This window comes from Cydia amplana, chromosome 24 (genome assembly GCF_948474715.1).
Source record: "Cydia amplana chromosome 24, ilCydAmpl1.1, whole genome shotgun sequence".
NCBI lineage: Eukaryota > Metazoa > Arthropoda > Insecta > Lepidoptera > Tortricidae > Cydia > Cydia amplana.
Genome location: NC_086092.1, coordinates 7453894 through 7471691, shown reverse-complemented (window position 1 = coordinate 7471691; position 17798 = coordinate 7453894). Strand labels below are relative to the sequence as shown.

General features: G+C 41.1%; 3 protein-coding genes across 3 annotated transcripts in view; 1 reads left to right on the top strand and 2 right to left on the bottom strand.

Moving 5' to 3' along the window:
* Positions 1-3570, bottom strand: part of LOC134659067 (uncharacterized) — a 57223-nt gene extending 53653 nt beyond the window's left edge. Inside the window, exons 1-3 of the mRNA XM_063514673.1 lie at positions 3564-3570; positions 2519-2667; positions 376-471 (exon numbers count right to left, since the gene is read on the bottom strand). Of these exons, the coding sequence (XP_063370743.1) occupies positions 376-471; positions 2519-2667; positions 3564-3570 (252 nt within the window). The remainder of the gene's footprint in view (positions 1-375; positions 472-2518; positions 2668-3563) is intronic.
* The window catches only part of LOC134659241 (androgen-dependent TFPI-regulating protein-like), a 516400-nt gene that overhangs the window by 99606 nt on the left and 398996 nt on the right, over positions 1-17798 (top strand). The gene's annotated exons all lie outside the window — the stretch shown is intronic.
* The window catches only part of LOC134659066 (uncharacterized), a 65668-nt gene continuing 60238 nt past the window's right edge, over positions 12369-17798 (bottom strand). Inside the window, exon 13 of the mRNA XM_063514671.1 lies at positions 12369-13101. Coding sequence (XP_063370741.1) covers positions 12369-13101 — 733 coding nt within the window. The remainder of the gene's footprint in view (positions 13102-17798) is intronic.

Here is a 17798-nt window from a genome sequence, read left to right as displayed (position 1 = left end):
TAACGTCCCATAGAAAATTTGAATTTCGCGCCTTTTCCTACTGACAAGATTTGCTTGATCATCTATAATTTACTTGGAGGATGAAATATCATCAGAAGAGGAAGATAATCGTAATACGGAATCATTTATTCAAATCTCGTGTCATTTATTCAAAATGGCGTCACCGCTATCTAATAAAACGTTCACGAAACTATCGACACCGTCATGACGGCTGTCATCTTACGTTACGTTGACAATCAACGTAACGTAACGCTGTCTAGGAAACCGCGCCATCTTGTTTACATAGACAACGTTCTAGTGACGTCAGTCAACGCTATATAGCGGCCGTAATATGACGGCACCGTTTTCGGAGGAATCCAAAGCTTTAGAGCTTACTTTTAACAGTTTATTCCTCCCAGAGTCGGGTGTGAGCAGTTTAACGGGTCCGGATTGGAGCCACGGCCATTGAGATTCGTCCGGGGAACAATTATCCTGGAAACCAATAAGCTTGTGTTAAATAGTTATTTGTACAACAAGAGATCAAAGTTTGATATTTCTTCGAGTGCTTTAAAAAAAAAATCGTTTATTCAGATGAAATAAACCCTAACATACATATTTTTTTCTTCTGCCAAACTGCAGGACAGTTTGTTGGCAGAGGGAACTCCCTTAAAACATAGATGGGTAAACTTAGCTAATTAGGCAATTGCCTAATTAATTGTTAACAGTAGGTACATCTTATTGCTTATGGTGGTAACTTTAATTTAATTTTGTCCAATAGAAACATTTTCATTTTAAATTTAAACATCCTAAATGATTTACATTCCCTTATGTCATACGGTATTTCGTTATACAATTTTGGGATCAAGTACTTCCTACATCTTTTTCCATAATAATTTTTACCACAAGACGGAACCTCTAACTTTTTTTTACTGATTGACCTAGGGTGATTTACATAGTTTTTAAATTCATCTTTATTGAACTGCTCTAATGCCAGCAACATCCCTACTTCCTCATGAACCGGCAACATACGGCATTCCGCAAATAATTCCTCATAATTACTTTTTTTACAGCGATTTTTGAGTCTTATTTTGAGTCCCGTGCAAGCGAAAGATTCTATACTATTATACTATTCTAATTTATAATCTTGAGCGTAGTAAGGGACTTAAAAGCGCACGAGATGTAAATAACTTTGATCTCGTGTAGTTCACAAAACTTTTCACCTCAGCAGTGAGAACATATTAGAGAACCCGAAAAATGTATTCCTTCTTCATCACTTACCTGTATTCACTCATGTTTTCTTAAGATATACCAACAATTAAGTTTTCACCTCAGCAGATCGAACAAGGGTACTTTGCTACTTAAAAACAGTGAGCAAAATCGCATTTTGCTCATTTTGTCTCACTCAGTGAGCAAAATGCGATTTTGCTCACTGTTTTGCTCATCTTCATCATCTTCCTTGCGTTGTCCTGGCATTTTGCCCCGGCTCATGGGAGCCTAGGGTCCGCTTGGCAACTAATCCCAGAAATTGGCATGGGCACTAGTTAGGGTTCCGTACCCAAAGGGTAAAAACGGGACCCTATTACTAAGACTCCGCTGTGCGTCCGTCCGTCCGTCCGTCTGTCACCAGGCTGTATCTCACGAACCGTGATAGCTAGACAGTTGACATTTTAACAGATGATGTATTTCTGTTGCCGCTATAACAACAAATACTAAAAACAGAATAAAATAAAGATTTAAGTGGGGCTCCCATACAACAAACGTGATTTTTGACCGAAGTTAAGCAACGTCGGGCGGGGTCAGTACTTGGATGGGTGACCCGTTTTTTTGCTTGTTTTGCTCTATTTTTTGTTGATGGCGCGGAACCCTCCGTGCGCGAGACCGACTCGCACTTGGCCGGTTTTTTTTATAAAAACGACTGCCATCTGACCTTCCAACGCACAGAGGGTAAACTCGGCCCTTATTGGGATTAGTCCGGTTTCCTCACGATGTTTTCCTTCACCGAAAAGCGACTGGTAAATATCAAATGATATTTCGTACATAAGTTCCGAACAACTCATTGGTACGAGCCGGGGTTTGAACCCGCGACCTCCGGATTGCAAGTCGCACGCTCTTACCACTAGGCCACCAGCGCTTTACTTACATACATTTAAACATACATTTATACATTTAATTTTACTGACATACATTTAATTCATATTTTAGTAAAAATAAAAATATTGTTGTTCAGTTACCAATTAAGGAATTACGAGTACGATAATAACGGCCGAGCTATGTCCGATTTTAAGATCACATTCCCGGCCTAGACCAGCAATGTTGTAGGTACGCAAACTCATTGCCGGCGCGCCTCGCCCAAGCATTTCCTAACTTTATTAAGTACAAACGTAAATACAATAAAAAATTCATCGTATGTATGAGAAAACTTTTATCTTTAGCGCTTTTTTACTTTTATGCCGTATCTGAAACCGCCAGTGAGCGATTTTAAACTTTATGTCAAAGAGATAGTGTTCTATTTTGCGTAATTTTACCCATCTGTACTGACCGTGCTGAATATCCTCCGTCTCACTCGCTCGTACTCCCTCTCCCTCTGCTCTAGGCTCTTGCTCCGCTCGACGGCGCGACTCGCCGCGTTAGCATCCTCGGGCGAGTGTGTGTCCCGCTTTAATATTGATCTGGAAATACCAATAATACCTGGTTTTTTTTTTTTTTTTTTCGATGTGGCGCGCGCACAGCTCTTGTGAGCAAGGACCCCGCTAAGGATACGGGCGAGCCTTGCTCATATGCATATCTGTCGCCAGTTTTCCCTTAGTCGCCTTATACGACACCCACGGGACGAGATAGGGTGGTGCTATTCTTTTCTGATGCCGGCACCACACGGCACAATAATACCTGGTTGGTAAAGCCGTAACATATAATATACAGGGTGTCTCATTTAAATACTAACCGATTTAAATGAGACACCCTGTATATACTTGGTCAAGCAAACCTTGTCAGTAGAAAAAGGCGGCAAATTTGAAAAATCGCGGGTTACCACACTATGTTTGAATTGTTAGAAGATTTTCTAAAAAGATTTTCTCGTGTCATTTATAAACTAGCTTTTGCCCGCAACTTCGTCGACGTGGAATTAGTTCCAACAGTTAGAGTAAGTATAGCGCCTGGATGAAATTTAATAGCAATAATTTTGAGCATAATGCTTTATTGCTTACACCAATTAATAGGCAATTCATTAATTTTCTCATTTTCATCCCCGTTTTCACCCTCTTTAGGGATGACTTCAGACATAAAAACTATCCTATGTCCTTCCCCGGGACCCAAAATATCTCTTTGCTAAATTTGAACCAAATCGGTTCAGCGGTTATTGATTCCCCATACAAACTTCCACCCCCTTTTTCACCCCCTTAAATAGGGATTTCTGGGATAAAAACTACCCTATGTCCAGCCCCGAGACTCTTAACTATCTCTATACCAAATTTCATCAAAATCGGTTCAGCGGTTTAAGCGTGAAGAGGTAACAGACAGACAGACACACTTTCACATTTATAATATTAGTATGAATTATATTTTATCTGTGGAACTGATTTGTTTACATTGCATCGTTGCTTGATGTACATTGCTGCTTTTTGTTCGTTTCCTAGGTATACCATACTTTAGTTTGGCTCACATTGCTACTGACATATCGTCGCTATACTTACTCAAGCTCATATCTGCAACAATCACTGGATGGAAATGTCGCTTTTCTTTCATTCGGAATACGGGTGTTTTTGTCATCAAATGAGCGTTGCAGATACGAGGTTGAGTAAGTATAGCGGCGATATCCAGCTTGACAGACTATACAACGTGTTACATCACTTACATCAGCCACTGAAAGTGGGGTGGGTACTCGTTGTATAGGTCGTACTGAGCTTTTACTATGGGACCAACCCCGACATTGCCATAAGAAAATTGACAAAAGATATCAACATCAGCCGGCCATAATGTATGGAAGAGTAAATTTTTTCTCCTCGTTCTTTACTTATATTCAGGGGTCGGACAAAAAGTGCGGATGACGTAAAAATGACGTAATCTTGCACACAGGATGATGTTTGAGTTTGTATTTAAACTTCCGTGTGACATGTAGTAACTGTAGTGTAGGTACAACATCTATATTTTAGATAGCTATATAGCGGGTAGATATAAGCACTTGTCATTAAATGTGTCATTCTGAATATACCGTTGCTGCGTGACTGCGTGGTTTCTTTTCAATACTCCTATATTACATTTGGCAAACGAGATTTGGGATTTATTGTTGTTGGAGAGGAACACAAGATGACGATTGGCAAGATTGGCGAGTTTTGTGTGGCATCGGGCAATTGGTCGCTATACGTCGAGAGGTTAGAGATGTACTTCAAGGTGAATACCATTACTACGGATTTGTGGTTGCCCACGTTAATTGCGGTGATGGGCGAGGAAACATACGATTTGTTGAGTAACCTGGTTAGCCCAAAAAAGCCGGCAGAAATGACCTACGAACTAGTCACAGAGGCGTTACGTAAGCACTTGCAACCAAAGCGATCCATCATGGCGGAAAGATACCGTTTTCGTCAACGGCGGCAGAATAAGGACGAGAGCATTATACAGTACATTGCGGAATTGAAGAAACTTGCTAAACATTGTGAATTTGCTTCGGTCCTTGAAGACAATTTACGTGATCAGTTGGTGTGTGGGTTAAAAAGTGACGTCATTAGACAACGGTTATTCGCAGAGGACGGTTTGAAATACGAGCGTGCCGTGCGCCTAGCTTGTGCTTTAGAGACAGCAGAGCGAGACGCGGCGGCTGTGGACCAGGCGGGACCAAGCGAGGCTCGGGGCCAGGCAGAGGGCACGGGCACGGTACACTCGCTGGCAGCACGAGCAGCGCACGCGCAGCAGGGGCACGGTCGACGCAGGGGCGCTGGCTCAGCATCGGCTCGGCGGCCGAGCGGTGCAGCGCTTTGTAACGTGTGCGGGGCGAGCGATCACGCCAGCACCGAGTGCAGATTCAGGAATTTTGTATGTCGCTTATGTGGGAATAAAGGCCACCTTAAGCGAGCCTGTCCAGAGCGAGCGGGGGCGACTGGCAGAGGAAGAGGCCGTTCAGGCGTGTATAGCCTGCAAACTACGGCGAACGGGAAGGCTACGGATGGCGGCCAGTCAGAGGATTCTGAGCTGGAGGGTGATCTTCATCAGTTGTGTTTGAACAGCTACAAACCGGTGAGCGTTAAATTATTAGTTGATAATGTGGAAATGAGTATGGAGGTGGACACAGGAGCAGCTGTTGCCTGTATTAGCAAAAAAACTTATTTACAATATTTTAAACATCGGCCACTTTGTAACTCAGAGGTTGTTTTTAACTTTTACAATGGCACCAAGATAAGGCCGTTAGGTATTATTAAGCCACTTGTAAAGTACGAAGGTCAAGAAAAAGCCTTAGAGTTGTTCGTGGTGGAAGGCGGAGCGATTTCATTATTAGGTCGCCATTGGCTTGTAGAATTAAATATCAAGATCCCCACTTTAAGTAAAAACAACGAGTTAAGTAATTTTAAGGCAGAGTGTACTTATATATCGCTTTTGATTGACAGGTATAAACAGCTATTCAGTGACGGACTCGGGCGGTTCACGGGCGGTAAGGCGACATTACGAGTGCGCGAGGGAGCCGAGCCGGTGTACTGTCGAGCGCGCCCTCTGCCGTACGCCATCAAAGACCAGGTGGACGCGCAGCTGGACGAAATGCTGCGGGAAGGTATTATTGAACCTGTAGATACGTCAGAGTGGGCCACTCCCCTGGTACCCGTTAGGAAACCCGACGGTAGTTTACGTCTGTGTGCTGACTTTAAAATCACGGTTAATCCCGTCTTATTAGTAGATAGATTCCCGTTGCCTAGGGTGGACGATTTGCTTGTGGGCCTTAACGGGGCGCAAGTTTTTTCTAAGATAGATCTCTCGCAGGCCTACAATCAAATAGAATTAGACGATTCTAAAGAATATACAGTTATAAATACTCATAGGGGTCTGTTTTTATATAATAGGCTAGTGTTCGGGCTAGCATCGAGCCCTGGCATTTTTCAACGTATTATGTCTAACCTGTTACACGATATTCCAAATGTGGAGTTCTTCCTTGATGACATAATAATAGCCACTAAGACAGAGAAGGAGCACCTCGAAACGCTAGAACAGGTATTTAGTAGACTGCATAGGCACGGCTTGAAGTTAAAAAAAGGGAAATGTATTTTTATGGTTGAGGAAGTCAAATACCTGGGATATATTATTTCCAAGGAGGGGTTAAAGGTCGATCCGAGTAAGGTGGAAGCGATAACAAATATTCCTAGGCCGAGCGATGTTAACGAGTTGCGTTCATTTTTAGGTTTAGTGAATTTTTATGCCAAATTCGTTCAAAATAATAGTATAATATTGTCTCCTCTATATAATTTGCTGAAGAAAAATGTGGCGTGGAAGTGGGATAGGGACTGCGAGAACTCATTTCACGCGATAAAAAAAATTCTTACTAGCGCCGATGTACTAGTACATTATGACCCGAGTAAACAGCTGATTTGCACCTGTGACGCGTCAAGCCGTGGCGTCGCAGGGGTGTTGACCCAACCGGGCGCGGGGGGGATCGAAAGACCGGTTGCGTACGTATCTAGGTCATTAACGGATGCGGAAAAAAACTATTCCCAGATTGATAAGGAAGCGCTTGCTATTGTATTTTGTTTACAAAGACTGCATCAATACTTGTACGGGCGACGTTTCATTTTACGTACAGATCACAAACCGCTAGTTAGCATATTTGGGCCTAAACACGGGGTACCTACTATGGCGGCGAGTCGGTTACAGCGTTGGGCAGTCAAGTTATCAGCGTATACTTACGACATTGAGTACGTTAATACCAAGTCGAACGGCGCGGATGGTTTGTCACGTTTACCGGTAAAGAGTACCCGTAGCGGGGACGCGCGAGAGGTTCCCGAACAAACCTATTTGCATTTTGCGCAAGACGCTTTATCTCTAGACTGCAATACTGTTAAAAAGTATACACAACGTGATCCGGCATTGAGTCGTATATTAGGGTATTTAAGAGATCAGTGGCCGGAAACAAATGAATTCAAGACATTGCAACCGTACTTTAATCGAAAGGCGGAGTTATATGAGGAGTTAGGCTGTATTATGTGGGGCCATAGGGTCGTTATTCCTGAGTCGTGTCGCAGTAGGGTCTTACAAGCGTTGCATGAATGCCATATGGGCATAGTTAAAACTAAGGCGTTGGCGAGAAGTTATGTTTGGTGGCCAGGGCTTGACGAGGCCGTCGAGGGTCTATGCCGTGCGTGCCCCGTGTGTGCGGCGGAGGCCGACGCGCCACCCAGGCAAGCGCCGAGCCTTTGGTCGTGGCCAAGAAAAGCTTGGTCACGTGTACATATGGATTATTTAGGGCCGCTATTTGGGAAGTTATATTTGGTAATGGTAGACTCGGGGTCAAAATGGTTAGAGGTATTTGAAGTACCAAGTACGGCAGCGCAACATGCGATCGGAAAGTTGAGTGAAACTTTTGCTCGGTGGGGCATACCAAAACAGATAGTTTCTGATAACGGCCCTCCGTACACTAGCGTAGAACTGGCTACTTACTTAAGTAGCGAGGGTGTAGAACATGTTTTTGCCGCTCCGTACCACCCCTCATCTAATGGTGCCGCGGAAAATGGTGTACGCACTATTAAGCGGGTTATTCGTAAAGCGGTACGTCAAAATATTAATATTAATTTAGCCTTAAATAAGTTTTTGCTATACTATCGGAATACCGAGCACTGCTCAACGGGGGTGAGTCCCGCAGCGCTCATGTTGGGTAAACAGGTGCGCACTAAGCTAGACGCGTTAAGGCCCGACTGTGAGTCCAAAGTCCGCGCAGCGCAAAAGCGACAAGAGCGGAACTGTGGGGGCACAGCAGAGCGAATGTATGAGCCTGGAGAACCTGTGTGGGTGCGTCAGTATCAAGGGGGGACGAAGTGGGTCCCAGGTGAGGTCACGCAAAAGCTAGGCTCTAGGGATTATCAGATTTTAGACGAGCAGGGTAGGTCAGCACATAGGCATAGTGATCAGCTTAAACGTAGAACTAGGAACTCGTTAGTTTGCCCTGACAGCCCACCGCGGCAGGGGAGTCGCCCGTCTTTGGAAGGAAAGGTTCAGCCTGGGAGGGACTCCATCAGTCCGGAGGTCGCTAGGTCTTTGATCGCTGACAGTACACCGGAGGCGGGCAGCTTGAGCCCTAATGTAGCGAGTGCAGAGCCACAAGGGCTCGGAGAGGAAGAGGCCGACCTTATTGCTGGAAATGTCATACCGGAGTCGAACCCGCCAACCGCCTTACCGCTCCGACCCCGTCCGGTACGTCAATGCCGTAGGGATAATCCGCCACATTATAAGGTGTAATTACGTAATTAATATAAATGTATTAGTCCGTAATAACATGTATTAGCCATAAGCATTATTAGTTGTTGTTTATAGAATAAGTGTTATTCAACACAAGAAAAATGTATAATTTATACCTATGCCGATCTCAGTGTATAGTTTGTATAATTGGCTATAACTTTACTCATTAGTCCTAAAATGTTAGTTCTAAGGTTCTTGATAAGGGTGGAGGTGTAGTGTAGGTACATCTATATTTTAGATAGCTATATAGCGGGTAGATATAAGCACTTGTCATTAAATGTGTCATTCTGAATATACCGTTGCTCCGTGACTGCGTGGTTTCTTTTCAATACTCCTATATTACAGTAACAAAGTAGTATTAATTAGAAGGGCGGCCAGGGGGCCTCCAACACTAATCGATGTGACTGGACAGTATACTACTGACAAGTGGTATGGTTGTGTTCGGTAGAGTGTACTGAGTACGAAATAGGGACTTGTCACTTTCTAAGACTGTGGGGGGGTTAACTGTGACGTCACAAAGATGGCGGTCCCGGGTTTCAAATTTTAGATAATTACTCGGCAAATTATTATCCGAATTTGAAAAATGAGGTGTCCTATGAAAGCTGATGAAATGTAGAATAAAACATGCTATGTAACTAAAAGTATATTTTTTTTTTTTTTTTTAGATATTTATTCTCATAATATGAAATTACATTATAAATTATGCTAAACTAATCTACATGAATTTATATTATGATCGTCATTAACATTAACATGATATTATTTATTAGATACAAATTAAAAATGTCTTAAAAATAATTAATCTTCTGTCAACAATTTTATCAATTCATGTCAAAACAAAATACGGGAATAACTAAGTACGAGTATCTCTTAATGATCGTCATGTTCTAAATACAATAAATATGGTATACATTACGTTGAATATCAATAAATGAGAACATGTCAAATTTACACGATTCAATTTACAATTTCAAATGTCAAAGTCATATACTCATTTACTGAATAAAGTGGATTATTCAATAAAAGGACCCTCAGTTGACGTTCAAATATTTCGTCAGATGTTTCCATTCGTAATTCAGCGGGTAGACGCTCGTAGTATGTCGGGCCGATTACTCGCGGGTTTTTGCATGAAAGTGCCATGCGTCGCGGCACTGTTCTGAGTCTCCCCGTGGATCTGATTAATTTGCCCGTGACCTCAACACGTTTAAACTGTGGGAGGTTTTTTCTTACGAACATCAATACTTCGAATATGTATAGTGAGTAGTGCGTCATTATTCGATTTTTCTTAAATACTTCCTTACAAGGGTGCCTGGGTTTAACTCCTGCCAGTAACCGTATCGCACGTTTCTGGAGTATTAATACGCGATTTGCATCCGTGGAATTGCCCCAAATAACCGTACCATATGACATCAACGAGTGAAAATGCGAGAAATATACGGCCTTCAGTGACTTCCTAGATATTAGTGGTTGTAGTTTTTTTATGGCAAAAATAGCACTACTCAACCTATTACATAGCCCGTCAACATGGCACTTCCAATGCAGATTTGAGTCAAGTGTAAAACCCAGAAATTTGGTCTCATTACATATAGGCATAGGCCCGTCAGCGATACACGGTGGCACTTCAGCGTTACGTCCTGAAAAAATCATAACATTTGATTTGGCCACATTTAAGAGCAGGCCATTAGAGGAAAACCACGTTTTCAACTGGTCACTTGCTTCGTGAATTTTTTCAGCAAGTTGCGTGTGCGATGGTGCGTTGACGACGACTGTTGTGTCATCCGCAAATAGAATAGAAATGCCACTCGTAATTGCCGACGGGAGGTCATTTATAAATAATAAGAATAACGTGTTGCCAGTTGCCGATCCTTGAGGGATGCCCAAATTGACATAACCAGTATCTGCCAGCCTATTATGGATAGCTTTATCCATCTTTATCCACGTGATAAAATAACTGTCACTGTTTAACACCGTGGGAAAGAAAGTGACGGACACCGTTTTATCACGCTGTCACGTAGACAAGAACGACCATCATATCCGTACTGAAGACACTGTTTTGCCACTTATGGACATTTTGACCACCTGCTTGCGGCCAGACAAGAATGATGCAAACAAACTTAGAGCGGAATCAGTAATGCCGTACATACTTAACTTATTTAGAAGCAATTTATGATTTATTACATCGAATGCTTTTGAAAGATCGCACAGTATGCCCGCCATTTTGTACCTATCATCTAGACCAGTCATAATGCAGTCTACCATCTTATGTGCCGCCATGGTAGTGGATCTTTTTTGTCTGTATGCGTACTGATGGTCAGTAAGTAGCTTATTAGATTCCAAGTGGGCCATTAGGGAAGATGATAGAATGGACTCCACTAGCTTTGAGATGGTAGGCACGATGGTTATGGGCCTATAGTTGTTGACATCACTCTTGTCTCCTTTCCCTTTATATACAGGGCATACTCTCGTACTTTTAAGAACACTTGGGTATGTACCAACTAGAAACATGTCATTTAATAAAACTTCTAAAATGTCAGATAAAATAGGCCATATACTTAATATAATGTTTAAAGATATGTCATAGACGTCGACTGTAGTCCGGGTGTTTAACATAGACTTAATCGTCTTGTCCAGAAGTTCACGTGTTACGACAGGAAAAGTGAATGTCGGTATATCAGAGCCATCCAAGTGCCTACTGACGTACTGTTTGGATAATGACTCATCACTGTTTATGACGTATTTCGAAGCTATGTTTAAAAAGTACGAATTAAATGCATTTGGAATTTCTTCACGAGACATGTTAGCGGTCCCGTCAGGCTTTTTTAAAGTAACGGTTTGGGTGCATTTTTTCACGCCGACCTCTTCATTAACAATCTTCCATATCTCTTTAGATGGATTTTTACTTTCCGCCAGTCTAGTTTCAACATATTGTCGACGGGCTCGTAATGACTCTGACTTAATTAATTGTGAGTAATGCTTTATGCAGTCTGATATGATATGGTTGTTAGGATACTGGCGCAATATCTCATGAAGGTCGCGGTGCCTTTGCATATATCCAAACAGCTCGTCTGTCGCCCATGGAACCGTTGATTTCTGTCTTAACTTCAATGTCTTAATTGGAAAGTGTAAGTCTATATAATATGTCAATATATTAAATAATTTGTCGAATTTATAGTTAATGTCAACAGTACTATCATAAATAAAATTAAAATTGTAATATGAAATGTCAGTGTAAAATGCATAAATAGATTGACTATTGAATAATCGGCGTTCCATTGTTGTATTCGCTTTGGTGTATAACTTTTTTATAGTGAACTCATACCGCTGCGCGTTGTGATCACTTATAGCGGTATCCAATGCTGTTACTGTGAGATGCTCGCGCGCGTAGTTAGCTAAACCACAGTCGATGGACGTGGCAGAGTCAGCCGTAACGCGAGTTGGAAAAGTCACAAGATTTATACAACCAAAAGAATTAAGTACGTCGTCCACCCGCCGTTTCGAACTATTGTCAGATAGATAATCCACATTTTGATCGCCAACAATGAGGTACTTTTTATTTTCGTCAGTTAGCTTATTTAATAATAATTCAATACGTTCTAAATAAATGTCAATGTCGCCATTACAAGTCCTATACAATACAATAATAATCAAATGGTAATATGGAATTTCAATAGCAGTAAATTCTATGTGATATGGAACGCATAGGTTATGTAGGTCATTCCGTAACTTATATTGTATATTGTCGCGTAAGAAAATAGCTACCCCACCGTGCGCGTCGGCGCGGGCGCGGCAGTAGCCGTTCGCGAGCGTGTACCCACTTAACCTAACGCGCTCCAATTCACTTTTATTACACCAAATTTCGCTCAATCCAAGTATATCTGGGTTTTCATCAAAGCATAATAGTTCAAGTAGTGAAGTTTTTCCACAAATCGATCGTACATTTTGGTGAATGATTGTAAAACTTGTTGTTACCGTTTTGTCGTGGTTGCGCGTTGTGCATTGGAGTTTTTTGGTTGTACGACGTTGAAATATCGTACTCCAACCCCCGACGGCCAATTTGCAACATTTTTGGCGGCTTTCACCTTGTCAGCTGGCACATCTAGGCGGAACGAAGTGTAGTTTCCTCGAGTGACCACCAGTTTCTGGCACACTGGTGCCGCGATACCCATGTTAGTCTGGACGTGGCGCACGACATCCTCCGTGGTGGTTTCCTCGCTGAGGTTATATACGTGCAGGCTGACCACGCGAGGTCCCGCAGCACGCAGGCCAGAGGCGCAGGGAGACTGTGGAACCGGATCAGTAACGGCCGGCAACGGCGGCAACGGAGCTGACGATATCCCGGGGCTACTTACAGCAGGGGCCGTTGGAAGACAGTCATCTTTTTTTGTGGCGCACGTCCTACTTTGGGCCGAAACAACTCCACGACGCGGTCGAGATCGGCGCGTCTCAGTCAGATGGTCAGGATTTGTGGGCGCTGGATCTGGCTGTTGAGCACTAGACTTCACCGACGGCTCTGGATCTGCTGGCTTCGGAACTGGAAGGATAGGGCTCTCATGCCCAGGGGTCATGGCAACAGAGACAGGCTGGGTTGGAGGTGGTGCTGGTGATGATATCAGTTCTTCATTTTGGATATCCAGCGGCAAATCATCTTGAAGAAATATCAATCCTTCCGGACCGGACTGATTTAGTGCTTCTTGTGTACTAGTCAAGGGCAGATCTATATTAGTGTTTGTGAGAGTGCCCAAGATTTTTTGAAGACATCTACTCTGATATGTAAGTAGCCTATTTTGTCCATTTATAACACCACAGCAAGAAGTAATCTGCCCTTTCATGTCTTGTATTTGATTTTTTAGACTATTTACTTCTTCCACCAACCTTGTAACGGCCGCTGCCTGTGTCGCTTGTTTTGCCATTGATAACACCGTTTTTGTTATGTTTTGTAACTGAATCACTTATTTGTATACAAAGTAATTGTTTAATAACAAAATTAAATAGCGTATATGTATTAAATCAATTAAATAAATTAAAATACAGAGGAGCCTTTAAATTTAAACGTCTGATGCACAGTGGCGCCCTCTTGTATATAATATCATTAATTATTTTTTTATTTACAAAAATCCGAAAACATAACATTTGTGTTTTTTTTGTAGCCCAAAAAACACAATGACAACGGCCACTTAGGTGAAAATTGTGTCATGTAAATCATTTAGGTACATTTATAAGCTATATGTTACTTCTTGATTTTTGTGAATCGGATAATAAATAAGCAAACTACGATGATTTTACCACGGGCGCGGCGTATCTCGCGGCGCGCGTTCGTGTACTTATAGGCGCGGGCGCGACTGAGGACGCTGACGACGCTGTACTGTATAGTGTAGGTAGATCAAAAACTACCTACTTAACATTTTTAAACAAATGATATATCATATGAAAGATATTTAAATAACCAATAAAACGTGGTTATAAACTGGTGACTGTCATCTAAAAAGAAGTATCTATATAGAATTAAACAAACAATAAAAAAAAATACAAAAAGTAGTCACTTTACTATAATTAGTAACAGTAATCTGTTATCGAAAATAATATACGAACCAAATAAATGTTATTATTTAAGCATTAATAGCCAGGCAAGCGACATCTCTATGACTTAGAATACCTACTGTTTGATAAGTTTTTACGCACTAGCAAATGTTTTTGTTATGCACTAGCAAAAATCATAATAATGTTTGTTTTTATTATTACCTACTTGGCTAAAATTAGTACAACTACTTGTATACATGTCATTAAAAGTCCACACTACAATGGTAATACTTAAAAAAACCTATCTATTTATTAACCACAACCATACCACAACTGAATAATGTTTGCGTTTTTTTTTGTGTTTTTCCCAAATAACATACATAAGTATTTTAGCTATTATTTAATAGTACATTATTGTTGAGGCTCGGAAGTAGCCGTCCGGTCGAGTCATATATACTGCTTTTCACAAATATGGTGCAAGAAATATACTTACCTACCTCTATAAATATAAGTATTAGAAATATTCTACAGAAGCAACGTTCTTACGTATATATATGTCGCAATCAAATTGTAAGATACGGCATTTTACAAATGGCGTCGTCATTTTACAAACGGGAACGTTATACAAATTGCCGAAATCAACATTTTGTAAAATATCTTAGGACATGAACAGCACCGTTTGCAATTTACCGCGGCCTTTTGGTCGAATTAGTTCTTTAATTTACCACGCGTGGTGCTTCACATCAAAATTATGAAAAACACTGCCCAGGGTGTCCATTAAATCTGGAGTTCGTCGAACTTATTTGCGGTGCGGGGGGTGTGGAGGCTTTTGGATCTGGGTGGCTTCGGCTTGCTGGTCGCCTTATTATGGCGACCAGCTTGTTGTTCGCCTCGCTCGTTCCCGCGCTTCGTCACAGGGGGCGAGGGCTGGTTTCCCTTCACGCTTTCGATTTCGCAATTGCTCTCTGGAGAAAAGGCAGACAAGACTACGTGGACAGTGGGGTGCTCTAATTCGGTTTTGGGTGACCTTGTGATTTTGGTGGACGTGATGGTGGTTTGGTATAAAAGTAAATATAAATTGATAAAACAACAAACCATGGTCACCCTCAGACAACCATCACGTTTACGTTGACACTTTTGAGCACGTTAATAATTTGCCTTCGCCAATTTGCATAACGTTTCACGTTTGTAAAATGCCGAATCTTACAATTTGACTGCGACATATACCTACTTATGTAAGAACGTTTCTTCTGTAGAATATTTTTATTACTTATATTCAAGGCATCTGCCCACTACACCGTATCATACCATGACCGTGCTGTGAACGTATCAGGCACGGAATGTAACGCGATACGGACTACTATGCCCACTACACCGTGTCACATTTTTTCATATCCGTACATAACGGGTTTAGTGCCCGTAGTAACTGCGTATCCCCATAGCATCCGTCTATAATCGCCGTAGCATCCGCGTTTCATCCCGCGCGTTTTATTCGCGAGAGCCAGAGTCGTCAGAAAGAGCGAGCACCGTTCTGGCAACGTTGCGTGCCATGCACGTAGCGTTTCAGCACCGGCAAAATATCCTCGCCGACAATTTTTGACGCTGGTCGGTGACGGAACGGGCTAGTCGGCAAAGTCTCATACTTTTAAATACAAAGAATATTTTTTGCCTAACACGATCCTACTGTGGTCATGGTATGATACGGTGCAGTGGGCAGAGACCTTTATTAAGAATATTTCTTGCACCATTTTTGAGATAAGCACTATATATGACTCGGCCGGAAGACTTACTTATAGTTATGTACAACGCTTAATATTCACTTACCATCTAGTCGCTCAAATAAATCCCGTGATGACAAATCAAGTCACTTTTTGCGTCAAAACGCCGTACCTAAACTGTTTCGTCACATTACTTAGATTAGCTACCTTTTCTTGCTTGGAAAATAATACAACGAAATCAATCGACACTCATTCGTAAAAATAAACTTTTTAACAGTCTCAAACATCATTATGCCACATAAAAATCCTCAAATTTAGGAATAATACAATAAAACAAACGCAAACATTAGGTATTCAGTTGTGGTTATACTTACCGACATTTTGGAAATAGGTAAGTAGATAGGTTTTTTACGTATTACCAATGTAGTGTGGACTTTTTAGAACTGTATACAAGTCATTTTAGCCAAGTAATAATAAAAAGTAAGAATATATTATGACAAAAACACTAGATAACAATCACTAGTTTATAACCACGTTTTATTGGTTATTTAAATATCTTTCATATGATATATCATTTGTTTAAAAATGTTAAGTAGGTAGTTTTTGATCTACCTACACTATACAGTACAGCGTCGTCAGCGTCCTCAGTCGCGCCCGCGCCTATAAGTACACGAACGCGCGCCGCGAGATACGCCGCGCCCATGGTAAAATCATCGTAGTTTGCTTATTTATTATCCGATTCACAAAAATCAAGAAGTAACATATAGCTTATAAATGTACCTAAATGATTTACATGACACAATTTTCACCTAAGTGGCCGTTGTCATTGTGTTTTTTGGGCTACAAAAAAAACACAAATGTTATGTTTTCGGATTTTTTTTAATAAAAAAATAATTAATGATATTATACTTTTAGTTACATAGCATGTTTTATTCTACATTTCATCAGCTTTCATAGGACACCTCATTTTTCAAATTCGGATAATAACTTGCCGAGTAATTATCTAAAATTTGAAACCCGGGACCGCCATCTTTGTGACGTCACAGTTAACCCCCCCACAGTCTTAGAAAGTGACAAGTCCCTATTTCGTACTCAGTACACTCTACCGAACACAACCATACCACTTGTCAGTAGTATACTGTCCAGTCACATCGATTAGTGTTGGAGGCCCCCTGGCCGCCCTTCTATAATGAAGTAACAAAATAATCGTAAATAAATCCATGGAATTAATAATACAGGTGGTAGGGTGATGTAGTGAATAAAATAAATTTCACGAAACTTGTTACCATAAGGTATAATTATTTGAAATTAGTTAGAACACTTAGAACAAGTCTGTGGGATCCTCAGATAAATAGGTTTAATAGTCAAAAGTGGGAACAGTAGGTAAGATTAGTAAAAATAAAAAAAGATAATTTGATGTTATTATACTTTTATAGCTAAATTTTAGCTAAATATAATCGTGAAGATACAATAGCTAAACAATAACGAAGTCAATTTATTGTTCATCTGATTGACAATGTGTCAGTCAAAAACGTACTTACTCATTTCAAGTGGCGATATCGTTTAATAAAGAGGTTGATAAATGATAAGTGATAATTGTTTATGAAAATCAAAAATACTATTTGAAATCATCCTATAAGTGGTTTGACGTCATCCGCACTTTTTGTCCGACCCCTGCTTATATTTCTCTATGGTACCAGGCATGGCTCACTCCGCGATTTCGTCGCTTTGCTACAGGTACAAGTTGTAATGTGGTAAATGTCCACTTTTAGTGTTTAGCAGTAACGCTTTGGTTTACTGCGACATAAACGCATATTGCTTGTGTCAGCGCAACCTAACGTGTATAAAACAATAGGCATTTAGAGAATAAACGTTCAGAATGTTCTTATACTAGCACGCATAAGGTGTTTGACTTCCACTAACTCCTCACCCGACTCTACTCGCCAATACACTTGCCATAGAAGAAACCTATAATATCTGATGGCGATCCAGACCAGTGAACCAACAAGGAACTAACACTCAAGAAAGAAGGAAAAATCAAGCAAGAAAAAAAAAGAAGAACCACTTTTTCAACACCAATCCACGCAGTCAGAACCAACCAGCTTATCAAGAATCAAGAAACAACCTGAGAAGAACCAACCAACATCAAAAAGCGGAAAC